Source organism: Enhydra lutris, unplaced genomic scaffold (genome assembly GCF_002288905.1).
Source record: "Enhydra lutris kenyoni isolate GAN:26980312 unplaced genomic scaffold, ASM228890v2 scaffoldscaffold10, whole genome shotgun sequence".
Taxonomy (NCBI): domain Eukaryota; kingdom Metazoa; phylum Chordata; class Mammalia; order Carnivora; family Mustelidae; genus Enhydra; species Enhydra lutris.
The window spans coordinates 336,752-357,063 of record NW_019154094.1 but is presented as its reverse complement, the minus strand read 5'-3'; the positions used below and the strand labels follow the sequence as shown (position 1 = coordinate 357,063).

Sequence of the window (20,312 nt, the reverse complement as noted above, 5' to 3'; positions counted from 1 at the left end):
CCACAAGTAGGCAGAGAGGCAGGCAGAGAGAGAGAGAGGGAAGCAGGCTCCCCACTGAGCAGAGAAACCGATGCGGGACTTGATCCCCGGACCCTGAGATCATGACCTGAGTTGAAGGCAGCGGCTTAACCCACTGAGCCACCCAGGCGCCCCTGTTTTCATTTTTTAAATCAGAAGAAAGAATTACACTTTTATTTTTTTAATTTAATTTAAAATTTTCAGTGTTCCAAGATTCATTGTTAAGAACTACACTTTTAGATAAAAGAAAATGGTTTAATGTATAATGTTAGGTGAAATTCACATATCAGAAACTCAACCATTTTAAAGTGGCATCAGTGGCCTGTAGTACATTCTCAATGTTGTGCAACCATTCCCTCTATCTAGTTCCAAAATACTATATTCATTTTTGTAACAATTCACTTGTAAAAATATAATTTAATATTTTAATATAATGTATATATTTTAATGGAGGAAGGAGTCCACAAAAATAAAAATTCTTCTGGCTCATGCTACAAGCTGCCTGATACATGTAACATGTTTCACTGGTAAAGGATAGGCAGGTTTTAATTTTTACATGCATTTCGTTTAATGTGTATTAAAATATAATTTGCATTTCAAGTAATGATCTCATTTCCATTTAAGAGATATTTATTTAAATAAGCATATAAGGTTACAGGGATGGAGTCAAATATAGAGGAGACACAAAAGTCTGAAGTTTGGGAAAGACCCAGAGTGATTCTGAACATCACATTTCCCTTCAAAAATGGATCTTGAAGAGCCAATGGGGTGGAGAGGAGAAGGTAATTGAGGGAAATTGGAAGAGAAGGTGAACCATGAGAGACTATGGACTCTGAAAAACAATCTGAGGGTTTTGAAGGGGCGGGGGGTGGGAGGTTGGGGGAACCAGGTGGTGGGTATTGGAGAGGGCATGGATCGCATGGAGCACTGGGTGTGGTGCAAAAACAATGAATACTGTTATGCTTAAAAGAGATAAAAAAAATGGATCTTGAAGAGCCACTGGGGTCAAGGATTGTCACCATTTCCTTCCTGAGGGATCCCACCTCCAGCCCCTCTGTTCACTCATGCAGGGCACTTGTATTTATTGGGCACTCACTGTTTGCCAGGCACCTGCTGATTTTGTCTTTGTGGAAAGGCCACTTGTTAGCACTACCAGGCCAGACACCAAACCATATTAATTTGGGGGGACTAACACCAGGATGCCTTGTCTAGGGCTCTGCATGCAGTTGGTGCTCAGTAAAGGCTCTCTAGTTTGGTTTGTGTGCTGGGACAACTCCCAGCGGCTTGTGAGGATATGAAATAAGGAGGGCTCTGGAGTCAGGGATGGCAAAGGTGTCCATTACATTGTGGTCTCCTTCCCCTTCATGTCTGGGAGCGGATTGTGGAGATCTGGACCCTTTTCTGCCAGGATTTAACTCTGAGCACCAGGTAGTGTTCTCAGGTGTCCCAGCACGGGCACATCCCACGTGGACAGGTGGACATGGCCCCTCCCCTGATGTTTGGATTCTGAGTTCCTCCTTTGTCCACCCTTTCCCCTGTCCCCACAGCCACCTTCTGTCCTCTCCCTTACTAGAAAGCTCCTCTGTCCCCCGCAGATAGACCATGAGCAGCCACGGGAACAGCCTGTTCCTGCGGGAGAGCGGCCAGCGGCTGGGCCGGGTGGGCTGGTTGCAGCGGCTGCAGGAGAGCCTGCAGCAGAGAGCACTGCGCACGCGCCTGCGCCTGCAGACCATGACACGTGAGCACGTGCTGCGCTTCCTGTGCCGGAACGCCTTCATCCTGCTGACCGTCAGTGCTGTGGTCATCGGTGAGCTGGCTGGGAGGGGCGGAGACCTCAGAGAAATTCCCTGCACGCACACATCGTCACTCCACCATTCTCACTGGCACATGCACTTGGCAACACCCACCGCTTTCCCCCGCATAAGGACACGTTCACACAAATGGGGCCCAGTGACCCCAACCATTCCACAGAGGCCTTCTTTCGGTTCTAGGAGTCAGCCTGGCCTTTGCCTTGCGCCCGTACCAGCTTACCTACCGCCAGATCAAGTACTTCTCTTTCCCTGGAGAGCTTCTCATGAGGATGCTGCAGATGCTGGTGCTGCCACTCATTGTCTCCAGCCTGGTCACAGGTGAGAGAGCCCAGGTCAGTGTTGGCCTCCGAGACCCATCCTGGAGTCCCGACTCAAACCTGGAGCCAAAGCTATGGCAAGCATGGGATCACCTCCCTATCTTAGAACCTCAAACATGAACCCTGCACCTACCCCGAGTTATTGGCCAAAGCCTAGATCTTCATCAGACTCAGGTTCCAGTCCCCATATGACCTATGCCACTTATCTCAGTAACTTTACCGTGCTTTTCCGTGTAGATAAAATACCAGCCTGCTAAGGGCTTATCATCATCCAAAGGTGAAAGAAAGGCTGTGATAGGGCAGCTAGGGGGAAGATAGAATGGCATCAAGGGTCAGGGGGTGGGATTGGGTGAAAGTGTTTGAGATGGAGGTGACAGGATGGTGGATGGGGGCCAGGGTAGAAATAGGGATGAGTTATGCAGAGGTTGAAAACTTTTTTTGTAAAGATCCAAATAGTAAACATTTTCAACATTGGGGTCCATATGATCTCTGTCAACTATTTAGTTCTGCTATGGTAGTGCAGGAGCAGCTGCAGATTCACCTGTAAGCAAATGCGTGTGGTTGTGTTCCAATAAACCTTTATTTATAAAGACAGAGAGGGGGCCAGATTTAGCCCCTAAGTGGTTGATTGCCAACCTCCAAGATTTTGGGATGGGAATGAAGATAAAGGACTGAAAGAGTGGTTTCTTGGGTTGGGTTTCCCAGAAGCAGAGCCTAAAATGGGGATATTTGCACAAGTGATATATCAAGAGATAACATTCAAGAGAGACCCATGAGGAAGCAAGGGGAGCAAGATGGGGCAGGGAAAGAATCTAAGCAGAGATGGGTTCAGAAGAAGGCCAGCCTCTTAGCCTTATCTCACGGATAACTGTGGAGCAGAAGAAAAGCTACAGGATTGTTCTTCCCAACTCTGCCCTCATTTGAGTCAAAGGAACTGGCCTTCTGAATCCCTGTACCAGGCAGCCTTTGGTTTTAGGTCTTCCGTGAGGTATTTCTGGGCAAAGCAACTTTTGTTCTGCTGAGGGCCATTCTCCAGAGAAGGGGGCCACACAAACTGTTGGGAGCCAGCAATGCAGCAGCTGAAGGGCAGTTGTGTTAGCCTGGTAAAGGGCTTTTGGAGGGAGCACCAAAAGAACTATTTCTCACAGATAGGGTACAGTAAGGTGGGCTGGAGGGAAGTATAATTTTGGGGTCAATAGTAGGATGAAGAGTGGAATGAAGGTGACATTATGGTGTAACAGGCATAAATGGAGGGTGGGATGGGAGTTGAAAAGTTCGGCTTGAAGTAGAGGAAGTTTAGTGAAGTGGGGCTTGGGATGAAGGATGGGGTGGAAGGCGTATTTGGAAAATAGAATAGGGGCTGAAGACTGATAAGAGGGGTCAAATGATGGCAGCGTGGGTGCTGGGGTGGGGCGCAGAAGGAGGAGATTCTTGGTAAATTCTTGTTGAGCTGGTGGTATGAGGGAAATAGAGCTGATGGTTGGGAGAGAGGGTGGTGGGGTGTGGATGATGCTGCTCAGGGTTGCACCACCTGTCCTCCAGGTATGGCATCCCTGGATAACAAGGCAACAGGGCGGATGGGGATGCGGGCAGCTGTGTACTACATGGTGACCACGGTCATTGCTGTCTTCATTGGCATCCTCATGGTCACCATCATCCATCCTGGGAAGGGCTCCAAGGAGGGGCTGCACCGCGAAGGCCGCATTGAGACCATCCCCACAGCTGATGCCTTCATGGACTTGGTCAGGTGACGTCCTTTCTAATTTTGATGGGAACTCTGGCCCTAGATGCAAGCAACCATACTCAAGGAGAGACAAGCTGGCAAGGAGATACTCAAGGGGACGGGCTGATTCAGCCTGGAAATGCAACACCCAAGTTGAACCTAGTTCATTGATACCCATTTAATGTCCTGGAGCCTTATGCAAATCCCGAGAGTAGCTGACTCCTAGGGTAGGATCTTTTGGACCTTAGGCTCTGGAGGCTTTAGCTGCATCTTGAAATGAGCTCAGAACAGGTGGTATTTGGTGTTTCCAAGCTCCTTTTCTTTTAAAGAAGCTAAATTTTGCCAACCAGAATCAAGGCTTACCATGGTTCTTCCCTAGTCACTGACTTGGAGGAAACCCACATCTGAGGTCCACAAGTTATCTGTGTTTTTTGAGGCATCACTGGCACATGTGTGTGAATTGAAGTCTGAGGTAGCATAGGGTTCTATGGAAGGGCTTAGAGAAGCATGGATTTGAGGTCCATCTGCACCCCTTTTGAGCTGTGTAGCTTTGGGTAACATCTGTAAGTTCTCTCTGTGTTGGTTTCTTTGTGCATAAAATGGGGACCTTGGTAGTGCTCACTTCAAGAATTATTGTTGTATTTAGATGAGCACTTAGCTTTAGATACTTTAGATAACTTTAACTTTAGATAAGCACTTAGCTCAGTACCTGGTCTAGAGTAAGCATTCACTTGTTGGCTGCCATTATTATGGTTGGTATTATTGCTATTATTCTTACTGTTATCACCCTGGACTCCTTCCCAAGGTCTAACCACCTCCCTTCTTCTTCTGTTTTTCTGCAGAAATATGTTTCCACCCAACCTGGTCGAGGCCTGCTTCAAACAGGTCAGGGGGAAGTGCACGGTGTGTTCAAGGAGGTTTGAGGGGGGTAGCTTGATGCTGAGTGAGTGGTCCTGGGGTGAGGGAAGGGAAGAAGAGCATGCCAGTGCAGTGGGCAGGGGCATTTGGAAGAGTCTTGGAGAAGAATATACCTCCCATTGGTGGAATGATCAAGGGAAGATAACAGAAAAGGACTTAGGCCAAGAGCTGCCTGGGGATGGTGCTGAAGGAGGAACCAGGGCATCTCACCATAGATGACTGAGGAGAGAAGTTCCCAAATCTCTCTGAACAGGGAGCTTTGAAAAAGGCAGAATCTTTCCTCATTCTTCCATGCATTGGTTGTTCACTCCTTTATTCATGTATTCCTTCACTCGATCTTCTATGCATTGGTCAAGTCCTCTAAATAAGACTCTCCAGGGGTAGCAACCAGGAATTGGTGTTCTAAATAAACTTTTTCAGGAGATTCTGATGAATTGATTTTGGCCCCAATCTCTCCATATTTCAGTTCAAGACACAGTATAGCACGAGGCTGGTAACCAGGACCATAGTGAGGACAGAGAATGGATCTGAGCCGGGCACCTCCATGCCTCCCCCGTCCTCAATGGACAACGGAACTAGCCTCCTGGAAAATGTCACCTGGGCCTTGGGCACCCTGCAGGAGGTGCTGAGCTTTGAGGAGACTGTACCTGTACCTGGCTCAGCCAATGGCATTAATGCCCTGGGCCTTGTGGTCTTCTCTGTGGCCTTTGGGCTGGTCATTGGTGGCATGAAACACAAGGGCCGAGTCCTTCGGGATTTCTTCGACAGCCTCAATGAGGCTATTATGAGGATGGTGGGCATTATTATCTGGTAAGTGCTGGGTTTTGACAGGGCTGACAGGTGATGGCACGTGGGAAGTGTGGAACCAGGACTGGGAAGTCAGGCTGTGGGGCAGCTGCTCAAGGGGCCATTGGGCCATTTTGCCAAGGTTATTCATGTATGTATTGGTTGATTTACTCATTCATACATTCACTCATAAACTCATTCACAGACTCATCCACGCATTAATGTAGCCATTGTTTGACTGACTGATTAATTTACTCACTCTGCTGTGTATTCAGTCAAGCTCATTCTTTGGCCCACTCATTCATCTCTGCATTTGTTATTCTCCCATTCACTCCCTCATGTATTCCCTGCATTTATTCACTTAACACACTCATTCATTCACTCACCAGATCATTTGTGTCTCATTTGCTCATTTCCTTATTTGTTTATCCACTCACTAGTTATTCCTTAGTTGATACATGCGTGCATCCATTTTACCATTCTCTATTCCTTCACAAATTCCTTTACTCATTCAGCAGAACTTTTTCTGGGTTAACTTTGTCTAGAACGCAGGGATATGCTGAATTCAGCCCCTGTCCCCAAGAAGCTTATGAAATCTTGGAGGAGACAGACACATCCTAGATAAGTGTATTACAAGGTGGAAGGTTCTAGAGCAAAGGGGTGTTCAAAAAGAGTTGGGAACATGAAGAAGTGAGCAGCCAAGGAAGGGATATGCAGTGAACTCTGCTTGGTAAGGTGAAGAGGGAGTTATAGAAAAGGTTGCCTCATAGTTGGGTCTTGAGAGGCAAGTGGGAACCCAATAGGACAGGAATGGAGAGAGGCCATTCAAGCAGGGAAAGAGAACATGCAAAGCCTGCAGGAAGCTGAGTTGGCTGGAGAATGGTGGGGAGTTCAGGGAGGTAGGAGCACAGGGTAAGTTGGGAGTGGTGGTGCAAGATATTAACAAGACTGTCTAGGGCCAGCCTGGAGAAGACTTTGTACATAATCTCCAATAATTAGAAAGTTGCATAGGGGGCTAGAGGCCAAGTTTAAAACTTGGAAAAGGAGCTGAGGGGGGAGCTTATCGAGGATAGGCAAGAAGACTGACAAGATGGAAGCTCAACTGTATTGGAAACCATAAACTTATAGAGGTATCGTTGGCAGAGTTTATCCAGATGTGCTGGCTGGATGAATGTAGAAGGAAAGAAGCCCCATGCAATTGACCTAGGGTTGAGGGGTTCTGTGGAGAATGAAGAGGAAGGATGATGATGAGGGAGCTGGGGAGGGGGTTCACAGAGCAGGCATAGAGGTAGGTGAAGACTGGGAGACAGCTCAGCAGCCTCCCATCTGGTCTCACCATGAGCCCAGCTGAGCCCACGGGAATACAGATGTGGCCAGAAGAGTGCTCCACATCCTCCTTCCCACCACCTCAGGGTGGGTCTCATTGTTTCTGACCCAAGCTATTGTACCAATTTCCCAAGAGGTCCCGGCCTCCTCCTGTCCTCCAATGCCTCTACCATGAGAACAACCAAGTGTAGTCTTCAGTTTCTAAAGAGAGGAGTAACGCAGAAGCCTGGTGATGGTTGAATGAAGGCACCACTGGCAGGTGCCAGTGTCTCATCTTGCAAGACTAAGATGCGCTGGTTTGTGGGGAGCACAGGTGAGCCCCTGATGAACTCACTCTGTCTCCTCTCACTTGCCACTCCACAAACACTGTCTGCTCTCTTCTCCTTCAGCACTTCTAGCTCATGCTCATCTCAGGGTCTTTGCATGGTGCTTGCAATGCTTCCCCTTCAGATAGATGTGTCTCTTCACATCGTTCAGGCCACTGTGTGAACGTCACATCTCTAGGGAGGCCCTTCCAGGCCACTCATGCTGGTGCAACCCACTGAGGGACTTTGTTATGCAGCTCTCACCATCTGAAGTTTTTAATTAGGCATTTCTATGTGTATTGCCTGTTTTCCCCATTAGAATGTAGGTGCCACAGGGGCAGGGACAGTGTGACTGGTGCAGAGTAAGGTGCTCAAGAGAGTGGTCGAATAAATAAATGATTTGATAAGATATGTGGTTTGGGATGTCTGGGGGAAATTCAGGTGAAATAACTCAGGGCCAGTGAGTGAGTGAGAATATGCACTTACAGGAAAGAGAACAGGGGCATTGAGGTTACACATTTAAACAGAGTTGGAGGTGGTGAATAAGGGAAGTTTGAAGGCCAGTAATAGGGGATGTTTGGGCCACATCTAGAGAAAGAGTCCCAAGGAGTGACTATTTGGGGATGGACTTGAATGGTGGAGTGGAGGAAAGCGAAACCTTATAGGATTGTATGCACTGGAGTTGTAGGAACTTTTCCCTGCTGTTCTAGGTGTGATCTGTGGGTGGGCAGGCAGAGTCGGTGGGATATATTTATGGGGTCCATCCCTGTTTGTCAGTATGTGGGGAAGTTTGGGGCAGAGTAGGGGTGCTGTATGATGGGCACTGCCTGGCTCTAGGGGCTTATATGGGCAAAGCCTTGGGAATGCCAGCTCTGAGGTTTAGGGGAAGTCATGAGGGCACTCTGACAGGTGTCTGGCTTGGCCTAGGTATGCACCTGTGGGGATCCTGTTCCTGATCGCTGGGAAGATCCTAGAGATGGAGGACATGGCTGTCCTGGGGGGTCAGCTGGGCATGTACACCCTGACCGTCATTGTGGGCTTGTTCCTCCATGCTGGTGGTGTCCTGCCCCTCATCTACTTCCTCATCACCCACCGGAACCCCTTCCCCTTCATTGGGGGCATGCTGCAGGCCCTCATCACTGCCATGGGCACGTCTTCCAGGTATGGCTTCATCCCCCACCTCCAGCACTTTTCTGAGGTTCACTGTCAGGTGTTCACAGGCTCTCCTAAGAGTCCTGGCCCCCAATCCCTGTACTAAACCTCGTTTGAGCTATGTGGTAATGTTAGTGGTTCCTGAAGGTCTACAGGCCAGTTGACACCTGGGTGCTGATCTTTGTCCCAAACTGGTTCTACTGACCTGTTTTCCACATTTTCTATTTCTCTATTTTATGTGGAGGAGAACCAGCTGCCAATTTGAGGTTAGGACAAACGTGCTCCCTATTCTGTGTCATTTTCTAGCTCAGAGTCTCATTTCCCCTCGAAATGGTCTCTGGGAGCTCACTTGGCTCCTTTCTCCTCCTTCCCCCCTTTTTTGTGGTTTTATGGGGTTAGTAAAGAGCTTCCCCTTTCCCCGTCATCCAAATTCAAAGAGGTTTGAGAAGTATCACGAGAGCCAACTGGGTGGAAGAATAATATCATTGTTATTGCTCATAATGCTGCCTGGAGAATGCGCCTTTTGGTCTTTGGCCAATAAGATTGATGCCATTGTAACCCAGAATGACACTCACCCGATCACCACAGGGTTGGATCCCCAGAGGCCTTCTTTGTGAGGCCAGGCTTTCACTGCATGACATCAAGCTGACCAGACCACATGTTTTGTGGTCAACTCCAAGTGAGATGTCCATTCCTTCAACTAAACTCCCCAATCAGTTCGACTGCTCTTCCCCTGCTGTGGAGTGGTGGGGAGAGAGACCAGGAGGGTTAGTGTAGCTGATGTTGCTCCCTGAGCTACATGAGTGGGGATTAGAGGTCTATGTAATACTTCTCTTTTAACCCTGAGGGTGTGCGAGGTCAGTAGACCCCTAGTCCTTTCCTTTCTGGGAGTGGAAAGTTCACCAGTGGCATGAATAAGTGTCTAGTAATTAGCTTTAAGCTGTTGCCTTTAAGTGGGTCAAGAGACCTTCAACCTAGGGGACTACCATTGCCATGTGCTTCTTGCATCATGAGGAGCCCTTATTCCCCATGCACAGTTACCAACCTCTGAAATGTTATGCTCCTGCCATCCTCCCCTTGCTCTGGCTCCCACCTGGTCTCCCAGTGTTCTCAGCAGAATCCCTCCTTTGGCCCATGGCTACTCCAGTCCCTCCCTGCCACTTCCCATTCTCAGCCTCCAGGGCTCTCTCCCCTAGCTCTGCAACACTGCCCATCACCTTCCGCTGCTTGGAGGAGGGCCTGGGTGTGGACCGACGCATCACCAGGTTCGTGCTGCCTGTGGGGGCCACTGTCAACATGGATGGGACTGCTCTGTATGAGGCCCTGGCTGCCATCTTCATCGCCCAAGTCAACAACTATGAGCTCAACCTGGGCCAGATCACGACGATCAGGTGAGGTGATCCTGGGTGGGATCTGCCAGCAGGTGAGATCTAAGAAGTCATTAGGTTGGCTAGGGGTGGAGGGAGCCTCAGCTTCTTGATGTCAAGGGAGGCTTTGAATGTTGGAGGGGGCATGTGGGAAGACCCCAGCTACCCATGCCAAATGAGGCTAAAGGTGAGACTGTGCAACCTGAGGCTATCAGGAGCTGGCCAGACGTTTCAGTCCCATCTTCTCTCACATGCTATGGTGGGAGATCCCTTTGCCCAGGATTTTCCAAAGTATGGCTGGTGCATCCTAATAACCTGAGGCTCTGAAAAGAAGGATGGATCCCTGGGTCTCAGTACCCAGAGGTTCCGTATGGTCATTTTAAATATAACGGCAAATATCACATCCTTCAGGTCTTTGGTCCAGTGTCAACTGCTTAGGGAAGTGTTTCCTGAATATTCTATTTAAAATGGCATGGTTTCGACTTTCGTAGGCTGAACTGTTTCTCTGTCGCACCCTCTGCCTTAGTATATGTTTTAAGTACTCATCTTATTTATTGCCTGCCTCCCCCACTAGAATGTAAGCTCTGTTTGGGCAGGGATTTTCTTTTAAGGGAGTTTCTACTAGGTGTCTAGCATGTAGTAGATGCTCAATAAATATGAGTTGAAAGAATACATTTATTGAAGGCTGCTTTTTATTTTCAGGCACTTAATTTAAGATGTTCCAGGGAACCACCTCTTCCCTTCTGTTGTGCCCTTTCTCACTCTCTTCCTCGTCTTCTCCTTCCCACCTCCTGCCTCCTCCCTGTGTTCTCTCTTCATGTACAGTATCACGGCGACAGCAGCCAGCGTTGGGGCTGCTGGCATCCCCCAGGCAGGTCTGGTCACCATGGTCATTGTGCTCACATCGGTCGGCCTGCCCACTGAAGACATCACGCTGATCATAGCTGTGGACTGGTTCCTGTGAGTGTTCTTCAGGCCCTGGTGCTATCTTTCCTCAACCCCATCCCCGCTTTCCTTGTGAGACCCCTAACCCATGGGCCCTCATTCCAGCAAGGACAGAGTTGTAGAATTTTAGAGTAGAAGGAAAGTCTTGGAGAATACTCCAAACCATGGCCTGTAGATCCCAAATCCCATAGAGTTAACCTGGGGAGTAGGATGGGGAGGAGATGAGCAATGGGGGCTTTACCGATGAGCCTGAAAAGCCCTTGTCCCTGGAGAAGTCACAAAAAGGTGATCCATGGGACAGAGCTGGCTTGCAAATTTTTGTTGTTTTTAGTTTGTGTTTTTAATATTTAACTTCAAAAAACAGAAGGCTTACATTAAAAAAATCTGGACTTTCCTTCCCATTTAGGAGCAGTCAGGTGGATCTGAGTCCCACTTAGGGTCCAGGCTGGCCTGATTTGCTCACAGTTGTTACCTTCCTCATCCTGTATGCTGTTCAGCCCACAGCCCCTAATTTTCTCTATCAGATGTTTACATCCTTAAAAAAAAAAAAAAGAATTGCAATGCTAAGATCACGTGAGCTTATCAGAGTTGATCCAACGTACATCTGTTAGGAGAAGGGGAAACTGAGGACATCAAGTGGGAGGCACCTGCTTGAGGTTATGTGGTTGTGGATGGAACATGAGCCCCACATCCCAGACACAAGGAACCTCCCACCCTGATGCACCCTCTCCTCCATGAGCTCTTCAAATCTCAGCTAACAGTGGTTTCTCTCTCCCTACCCTTCCCCAGTGACCGACTTCGCACAATGACCAATGTCCTGGGGGACTCTATTGGAGCTGCCGTCATTGAGCATTTGTCCCAGCAGGAGCTGGAGCTGCAGGAAGCTGAGCTTACCCTCCCCAGCCTGGGGAAGCCCTACAAGTCACTCATGGCACAAGAGAAGGGGACGTCCAGGGGACGGGGAGGCAACGAGAGTGCCATGTGAGGGGCCCCCAGCTCTGCCACTCAGAGAGGAGGGAATAGGGCTGGGGTGGGGGGGGGATGTCCTAGGGAAGACCTGCTGCCTGAATGACTGTGCACTGAACACACATGTTCTGTCTGGCTTGTTTGGTGGAAACCGAGATAAAGGAGCAGGGACGAAAGGATGCCCAAGGCCTCCATTGCTCTCTAAGCGCATGGGGAGAACTTGTGGAGGGCAGTGAGCAAGGCAGGGAGGAAACACTTCTCCTGGGACTGGGGGTGAGGACAGCTTTGGGTCCCACAAGCTGAGGGGTCAGCTTATGTTATTTATTTTCTCAAGGAGTGGTGGAATTGAAAGAGGTAAAGGAAAACTACCATTTATTATAATAAAGCAATATTCATGATCTCTGTGTTGGGGGTCCCCATGACCATCAGTGATTTGCTAGGACACATAGAACTTGGAAAAGCTGTGATGCTCACATTTATGACTTACTGCAGTGAGAGGATACAGATTAAAATCTGCAAGGACAAAAGTTGCCTGGGGTAGGGTCCAGAAGACACCAGATATGGGCTTCCAATTGTCCCCTCTGTAGAATCCCATGGACACCCTTAATTCTCTCAGCAGTGATGGGTGACAGTACGTATGCCAGCCAAGGAAGCTCACCTTAGCCTTGGTGTCCAGGATTTTTGTTGGGGGTTCTGTCTTGTAGGCATGGGGTGCTTCAGCCCCACAGAAGTCAAGTGAATATAGTCTTGTCCAGGGCCCCAGGTGAACAAAAAGAGGCATTCACCATAAATTACATGGTCAGCATAGACAACCTGGCATGATACAGGGCCCTAGGTTACAAAGACACTTTTATCAGGGAGGATATTCCAAGGACTCAGATGTTATTTCCTGGGAGCTGATCAAGGGCAAGTCCTTTCTTTGGAATATGTAGGCTCTGAGTACCCCTAGCCCTTCCAGTTAACCCTTTACTTCATACACCCATAGCTGGCAATTGAGGAAGCAGCTTCCCATAGGGATGAGTAGCAGCATCTTGTAGTCCCAACTCTTGATTGCTGAAACCAGTTGGCTCACACCCATGCTGACCTCAGGAAGCTCTGTGTCTCCTTACTACACAGGCAAGCCTAATGAACCAGGTGGGACATTAAATGAGACCTTAATAAAACTGGGAGAAAACCCAAGTAAATAGAGAGTAACATAATTCCAGACGTCATGGGTATAACTTAACTCTATAATCCTTTTGTCTAGGGAACACAATATTAGCTTTTTCTAAATCAAATAAACTTCACTTGAGCACCTACCTCTCTCAAGGGGGAAGGGACATTCCAACACAGGTATGTTTGGGGATGCCTCCCCCCATTCTTTAGGATCCCAAGAGAACCCTTGGGCTATGTAAATGGGAGAATGTGGAAGAAGGGATCCAAGAATTCTTTAACTTATTTGCAGTCACCATGGAAACATTTATGTCAGTGACTGGAAAAGTCCATGCAAAGGCAAGATGCTTATAGAACATCCTACTCCACATTTGACTCTTGGGAGATTTGCCGGGGATCCCAATCTCAAACAAGAATTTCTGCCTCTAGCCCATGGTCTGTGTCGGTAGAAATCTCCTTGTGGAAGCAGGGTGTATTAGTTTGCTAGGGCTGTGATGACAAAGTACCACAGGCTGGTGGCTTAAGCAATAGGAATTTATTTTCTCATAGTTTTGGACACAAATATTTGACTTGATTCCATTCATATAACTGCAGAAAACATCTAAATGAGTTTGCAAGGCAACATTTCCCAATTAGGCACACATCCTATCACCTTGAATATGTCTATTAAACACATGAGATTTGATTTATTTTTCAAGAAATCCAAACCATCACTGAAGGTTACTGAGAGAATAGCAGGTTCTATTCATATCAAGTTAAAATGACTAGTTACAGAATGAAAAAAAGAATGCACAAGGGAACCTGAAGAAAAATAGAGGGCAGGGAAAAACCAAGGAAAATCTTGCTTGGAAACATGTAAAATTAGGAAAAATAAAAAATATTGCATGAAGGAAACTAAGATTTGTGGTCTTCAGTATTGTGTGCCCAGGTACTCAGGAGAGTCCTATAATGGTCCTGATGCTGAGAGGCACCTCCTTCCTGAGGAGTGCAGCCAGGGCCCCCATCATGTCCCTGTTCTTCAAGCTGTAGATGAAGGGGTTCAGCATGGGGGTGACAATAGTGTACATCACTGAGGCCACCAGACTTGTCCTGGAAGATGAAGTCACTGCAGAACTGAGGTAGACCCCAAGGCCTGTGCCGTAGAACAAGGAGACCACTGAGAGATGAGACCCACAGGTGGAAAAGGCTTTGTACTTACCCCTGGTTGATGAAATTTTCAGGATGGAGGAGAAAATCCGAGAATATGAAAAGAGGATTCCAGAGAGAGGAAAAAGACCTAGGACAATAGTCACAAAATAAACCACTATGTTATTGATGAGGGTGTCAGAACAGGAAAGCTTCAGGACTTCAGGAAGATCACAGAAAAAGTGTGGGATTTTCATGTTTTTTGCAGAAGGACAGCCCCAAAAGGGTCAAGGTCTCAAGCAGGGAGCCCATGACACTGATGCCAGGACCCCAGGGCCAACAGCCCACAGAGCCTGGGGTTCATGATGACCGAGTAGTGCAGGGGGTGACAATGGCCACAAAGCTGTCATAGGCCATTACGGTCAGGAGTAAATTGTCCAGGCATCCAAATGCAATGAAAAAAAAAAATCTGGCTGAGGCATCCTTCATATGTTATGGTTTTGTCCAGAGTCTGGATGTTCAGCAGCATCTTGGGGATGGTGGTGGAGGTGAAACAGATGTCAGCAAAGGACAAGTTGGAGAGGAAGAAGTACATGGGTGTGTGGAGGTGGGAGTCTGAGCAGATGGCTAGGAAGATGGGCAGGTTCCCAGTGAAGGTGACTAACAATATGGACAGAAACAGCCCAAAGAAGAAAGACTGCATGTCCAGTTCCTCTGAGAAACCCTGGAGGAGAAAATTCCCAACTCCTGTTTGGTTTCCTCTTTTCATAGGGTTACTGGGTTTGCCCAGAAGGAGGAAAAAAGCAGCACAAGATTCACTCCAAATAAGCATTTTCCAGAATGATAGTAATTTCCTTAATCCAAACTCAGGGGATTCATGAAATCATTCATTTTGACTAATGATTGGCCTTCATTACTGACAAATTATGGTTACCATTGTTACCTGGAAAAATTTTCTCTAAGATCAGTGGTTCTCAAATTGTGATCCCTGACCAGCATCATCAGCATCACCTGGGAACTGTGTTGAAAATGCACATTTTTTGGGCCCACCTGACCTAATGAATCAGACACTTTGGGTGGGGAGCCAGCATTCTGTGCCTTGACAGGCCCTCCTGGGGACTCTGGTGCACACCAGGTTTGAGGAGCCCTGCTCTAGTGCTTGTCTTCATCCCTAAGCAGTCATGCTTGATGCCTGCTCTTGTGCTTTCTGCTCAGTGCTTGTGGGAATGGAGAATTCCTGAATGCCAGGCAAATCTTCTAATCTTTGCCAGGTTCTTTCATTGTACTGCCTTTCTGTAATTTCTTTATCTTAGATCCTCTGGACCTTGGGTGTTCCTTCTCTTAAAAAAAACCACCAATATTATTATTTTTAATCATCATTTATATTTCATTTATAGTATCAATGTCCCTATATAATTTCAGCAAAAATAGAATTTATAAATATAGTGTCCTAGAGTTTCTCATTTACTTATTTATTTATACATTTTAAAAAATCATTTTCTAAATTCCAGTATAGTTAACATAAAAGTTTAGATTAGTTTCAGGTGTACAGTATAATGATTCAACAATTCTATACATGTCTCAGTTCTCATCATGATAAATGTACTCCGTAGTCTCCTTCACCTATTTCTCCCAATCCTCATCCACAAATGATCAGTTTGTTCTCTTTAGTTAAGAGATTTTTTGGTCTCTTTTTTTCTTTGTGTGTGTGTGTGTGTAGTTTTTATTTAAAATCTAGTTAGTTCACTTCTCCAATGAAAACATACAAATGGCTATCAGACACATGAAAAATGTTCATCATCACTAGCCATCAGGGAGATTAAATTAAAACCACACTGAGATACCACCTTACACCAGTTAGAATGGCCAAAATTAGCAAGACAGGAAACAACATGTGTTGGAGGGGATGTGGAGAAAGGGGAACCCTCTTACACTGTTGGTGGGAATGCAAGTTGGTGCAGCCACTTTGGAGAACAGTGTGGAGATTCCTCAAGAAATTAAAAAGAGAGCTTCCCTATGACCCTGCCATTGCACTACTGGGTATTTACCCCAAGGATACAGATGTAGTGAAAAGAAAGGGCCATCTGTACCCCAATGTTTATAGCAACAATGGCCACGGTCGCCAAACTGTGGAAAGAACCAAGATGCCCTTCGACGGACGAATGGATAAGGAAGATGTGGTCCATATACACTATGGAGTATTATGCCTCCATCAGAAAGGATGAATCCCCAACTTCTGTAGCAACATGGACGGGACTGGAAGAGATTATGCTGAGTGAAATAAGTCAAGCAGAGAGAGTCAATTATCATATGGTTTCACTTATTTGTGGAGCATAACAAATAGCATGGAGCAAAAAGGTAATGGAGAGAAGAAGGGAGTTGAGGGAAATTGGAAGGGGAGGTGAACCATGAGAGACTATGGACTCTGAAAAACAATCTGAGGGTTTTGAAGGGGTGGGGGTGGGAGGTTGGGGGAACCAGGTGGTGGGTATTGGAGAGGGCACAGATTGCATGGAGCATTGGGTGTGGTGCAAAAAACAATGAATACTGTTACACTGAAAATAAATAAAAAAAATTAAAAAACAAACAAACAAACAAAAAACAAAAAAACCCACATTGAGCTTTTGATCTTGAGGAAGTCCCAAAAGTTCATTTTTGCTTTTGTTTCCTTTGCCTTTGGAGACATATCTTGAAAGAAGTTGCTGTGGCTGATATCAAAAAGGTTACTGCCTATGTTCTCCTCTAGGATTCTGATGGATTCCTGTCTCACGTTGAGGTCTTTTATCCATTTCGAGTTTATCATTGTGTACGGTGTAAGAGAATGGCCGAATTTCATTCTTCTACATATAGCCATCCAATTTTCCCAGCACCATTTATTGAAGAGACTGTCTTTTTCCCACTGTATATTTTTTCCTGCTTTGTCAAAGATTATTTGACCACAGAGTTGAGGGTCCATATCTGGGCTCTCTACTCTGTTCCACTGGTCTATGTGTCTGTTTTCATGCCACTACCATGCTCTTGGTGACCACAGCTTTGTAGTAAAGCTTGAAATCAGGTAATGTGATGCCCCCAGTTTTGTTTTTCTTTTTCAACATTTCCTTAGCAATTTGGGGTCTCTTCTGATTCCATACAAATTTTAGGATTGTTTGCTCCAGCTTTTTGAAAAATACTGGTGGAATTTTGATCAGAATGGCATTAAAAGTATAGATTGCTCTAGGCAGTATAGACATTTTAACAATGTTTATTCTACCGATCCAAGAGCATGGAATGGTATTCCATCTTTTTGTGTCTTCTTCAATTTCATTCATGAGTGTTCTTTAGTTCCTTGAGTACAGATCCTTTACCTCTTTGGTTAGGTTGATTCCCAGATATCTTATGGTTCTTGGTGCTATAGTAATGGAATCGATTTTTTCAACATATGTCTCCAAAGGCAAAGGAAACAAAAGTGAAAATGAACTTTTGGGACTTCATCAAGATCAAAAGCTTCTGCACAGCAAAGGAAACAGTCAACAAAACAAAGAAGTAGTAAAGCTTGAAATCAGGTAACGTGATGCCCCCAGTTTTATTTTTGTTTTTCAACATTTCCTTAGCGATTCGGGGTCTCTTCTGATTCCATACAAATTTTAGGATTATTTGCTCCAGCTCTTTGAAAAATACCGGTGGGATTTTGATTGGAATGGCATTAAAAGTATAGATTGCTCTAGGCAGTATAGACATTTTAACAATGTTTATTCTTCCCATCCAAGAGAATAGAATGGTCTTTCATCTTTTTGTGACTTCTTCAATTTCTGAAAAGAAATTAAAAAAAATCTTGAGAGAAAAAAATTATGACAATTTGAAAGATGAAAAAAAAGTCTACTATTTCAATTGTTGTTTATCAACACCTGGGAAATTACAGCTAATGCAATTCAAGAAGAAAAAGATGTAAGGGCTGTTCAATATGGAAGATGCAACACTTTTCACTATGAAGATAATGGGTTGACTGCGGGTAGCGAGTTGGCAGCTGAAAACCTCTGAACTGAGTATGATTTTAGTAAAGCATTTGATACAAAACACATATGTAAAACCCAGGAGCCATTGTAAAGTAACATTCCGTGGCAAGAAAGTACATTTAATGTGTTTAGCAATCATTGCTTCTATCTGATTCCAAAATTTTTTCATTACCATGGGAACTCTGAACTATTTTTGTAACTTTTCTGTAAATGTAACATTATTCAAAAACAAAAATAGCAAAAAGAAAAAAAGGGCACAAGAGGAAAAAAAAACCCCCAGCAGTGTTCATATGTGCAGTTACATTTAGAAAACAGATCACAGGGCCACCTGGGTGGCTCAGTCAGCTAAACCTCCAACTCTTGATCTCAGCTCAGGTCTTGATCTCTGGTGGTTAGTTTAAGCCCTTCCCACTGGCCCCCACACTGGGTGTGGAGACTACATAGGAAAAAAATAGGTCACAATCGTTTCACATGTTAACACAAATATAAATCTCCTGGAATAGGAACTGGAAACTTGCAAATACACAGTAAATGAGAACGATGCCTTTGTTAAATTAGCTAAAATTTCTTGAGGACCTCCATGTGTCAAATACATATATTGTGTTTTTTATGCCTTAGCTTTCTTTATTATCATTACTATATTTTTATTTCACAAATGAATATGTGTTTGCAGTAACACAGTGATAACAATGAACTGGTTAGGTTTTCATTAAGCAATAGAGAAAATAAAAAACCCTCCCAAGCATCATCTCTCTTAATTTAATCCTCATGTTAACCTTCTGAAGTGGGTACTACTATTCTCCTAACTTTACAAATGTGGAAGCTGAGGCACAGAACATTAAGGAACTTAACAGATCAGAAGATGTATGAATGGACTCGTAAGCCCTAACTGCGTGGAATCCCAGGGAATGTTTCTTGTTTGAATGAATAAATGAAGATTTTCCAGATGAAGGAATACAGGGGCGTCTTGATAGAGGAGAACAGTGGTGTTTGCAATGGCTGCCAAAAAACTGAGAGGAGGAGAAATTGAGAGACAGAGGAATGGAGTTGTGTAGAATGGTTTAATTAAGTGGACTCTCACCAGTATCTTATCCCCATTTGTACCGCCCAAAATTCATCTTCTGAGAGCTTTGTCTGCCCACCCCCCCACCTGTTTTCCACAGCAGGCACTCTGATGGCATTGGGGCACCTCTAGTTCGGTGTGTCCTTTATTCCCTGGCAGAAGGATAGCCAGGGAAGGGCAGGGAAGTGGCGTCAGGTACCTGTTCTCTGAGAGGGCTCGGCTGAACTCCCTCCTCCCAGACAGTTGAGCTGTAGATGAGGTGAAGACATTGCATATTTACTATTTATAGTTCCTTAGAGGTTGGTTTCTGACAATTCTCATTAAGTTGACTGTTATTACTGTGCTCTCTGAGAAACTTGTTTCCCATGGGTGAAGGAACCAAAATGAAAAAGAACTTCTCCTCTGCTGGGTTTGTCCTCTTGGGACCATCTTGGATGTCAGATATGCCTATGCCACCTCATGGCCCCCCTAAGTCATGGTGTTCTTTTCTCCATGGGCCTGAGCATCATTGTTTTCTTTTTCAAACATTTCCTCAACATTTGACATGGAATTTCTTTGTCTATCAAAGACAGAAGCAGGTGTATTTTTCAAGAGTCCGTGAGTCCCAAGCATTTCGACTTGGGATTGTGAACAGGGATCTGAACTACACTCAACTCCCAACAAGTGTTGAGTAGTTACATGGAAGAAGAGTAGAGATGGGTCATTGTGTTTGGTGGAGGGTAATAAAAAAGCTCATTATTTGACTGCACACATAGACTTTTCTTTGCAAAAGTCCCCCAGGTCCACTTACTTAGTCCCCCCCCCCCCCCCGCCAATCTGTAGTAAACACGTTCATATCTTTAAGCTCACTTGGCAGAATTTTTCTGGCTATACTCCCCAGGCAGGCTATTTAGAGCATTCTTTCCCAGAAAGATCATCTACTTTGGAAATATTAGTAACTGACAACGACTTAGAGCACAGGTTGGCAAACATTTTTGTGAAGGATTGGATACTAAATATTTGGGGGGGGGGTTGTGGGCTCTATGTTCTTTGTTGCAACCACTTCCTGCCACTATAGTGCATAAACATGTATAGACAATATGTGCACAAGTGGGCGTGGCCATCAGTATGAGTGTCCTGTGGCTGCTCTAACAATTCAAGAACTAGGTGAATTAAGACAACGGGCACCTACTTTGTTACAGTTCTGGAAGGCCAGAATTCTAAAATCCAGGTCTCAGTAGTGCTGTGCTATGTCCTGAAGCTCTAAGGGGAATTATATTCCCTGCTTTTCCTGGTTTTGGAGACTCCAAACATTTCTGGGCTTTGTGGGTGCATCGTTCCAATCGCCACCTCTGTAGTCATGTGGT

General features: G+C 45.7%; 1 protein-coding gene and 1 pseudogene across 2 annotated transcripts; one reads left to right on the top strand and one right to left on the bottom strand.

The window, feature by feature from the left end:
• Positions 1–1,610: 1,610 nt before the first annotated feature.
• LOC111144151 (solute carrier family 1 member 6) lies at positions 1,611–13,333 on the top strand. 2 transcript variants are annotated; one of them, XM_022498322.1, is made up of 9 exons: positions 1,611–1,825; positions 2,010–2,147; positions 3,689–3,893; positions 4,712–4,754; positions 5,254–5,597; positions 8,132–8,365; positions 9,553–9,747; positions 10,549–10,683; positions 11,458–13,333. In XM_022498322.1, exons 1-9 carry the CDS (start codon positions 1,621–1,623, stop codon positions 11,651–11,653), a joined length of 1,695 nt encoding a protein of 564 aa, XP_022354030.1. In that variant the 5' UTR covers positions 1,611–1,620; the 3' UTR covers positions 11,654–13,333. The 2 variants fall into 2 exon arrangements, with proteins under 2 accessions (XP_022354030.1, XP_022354031.1); XM_022498323.1 differs by lacking the exons at positions 4,712–4,754; positions 5,254–5,597 and having other exon boundaries at positions 1,619–1,825.
• A 347-nt stretch (positions 13,334–13,680) lies between these two features.
• On the bottom strand, positions 13,681–14,680 carry LOC111144148 (annotated as a pseudogene).
• Between the last annotated feature and the right edge of the window lie 5,632 nt (positions 14,681–20,312).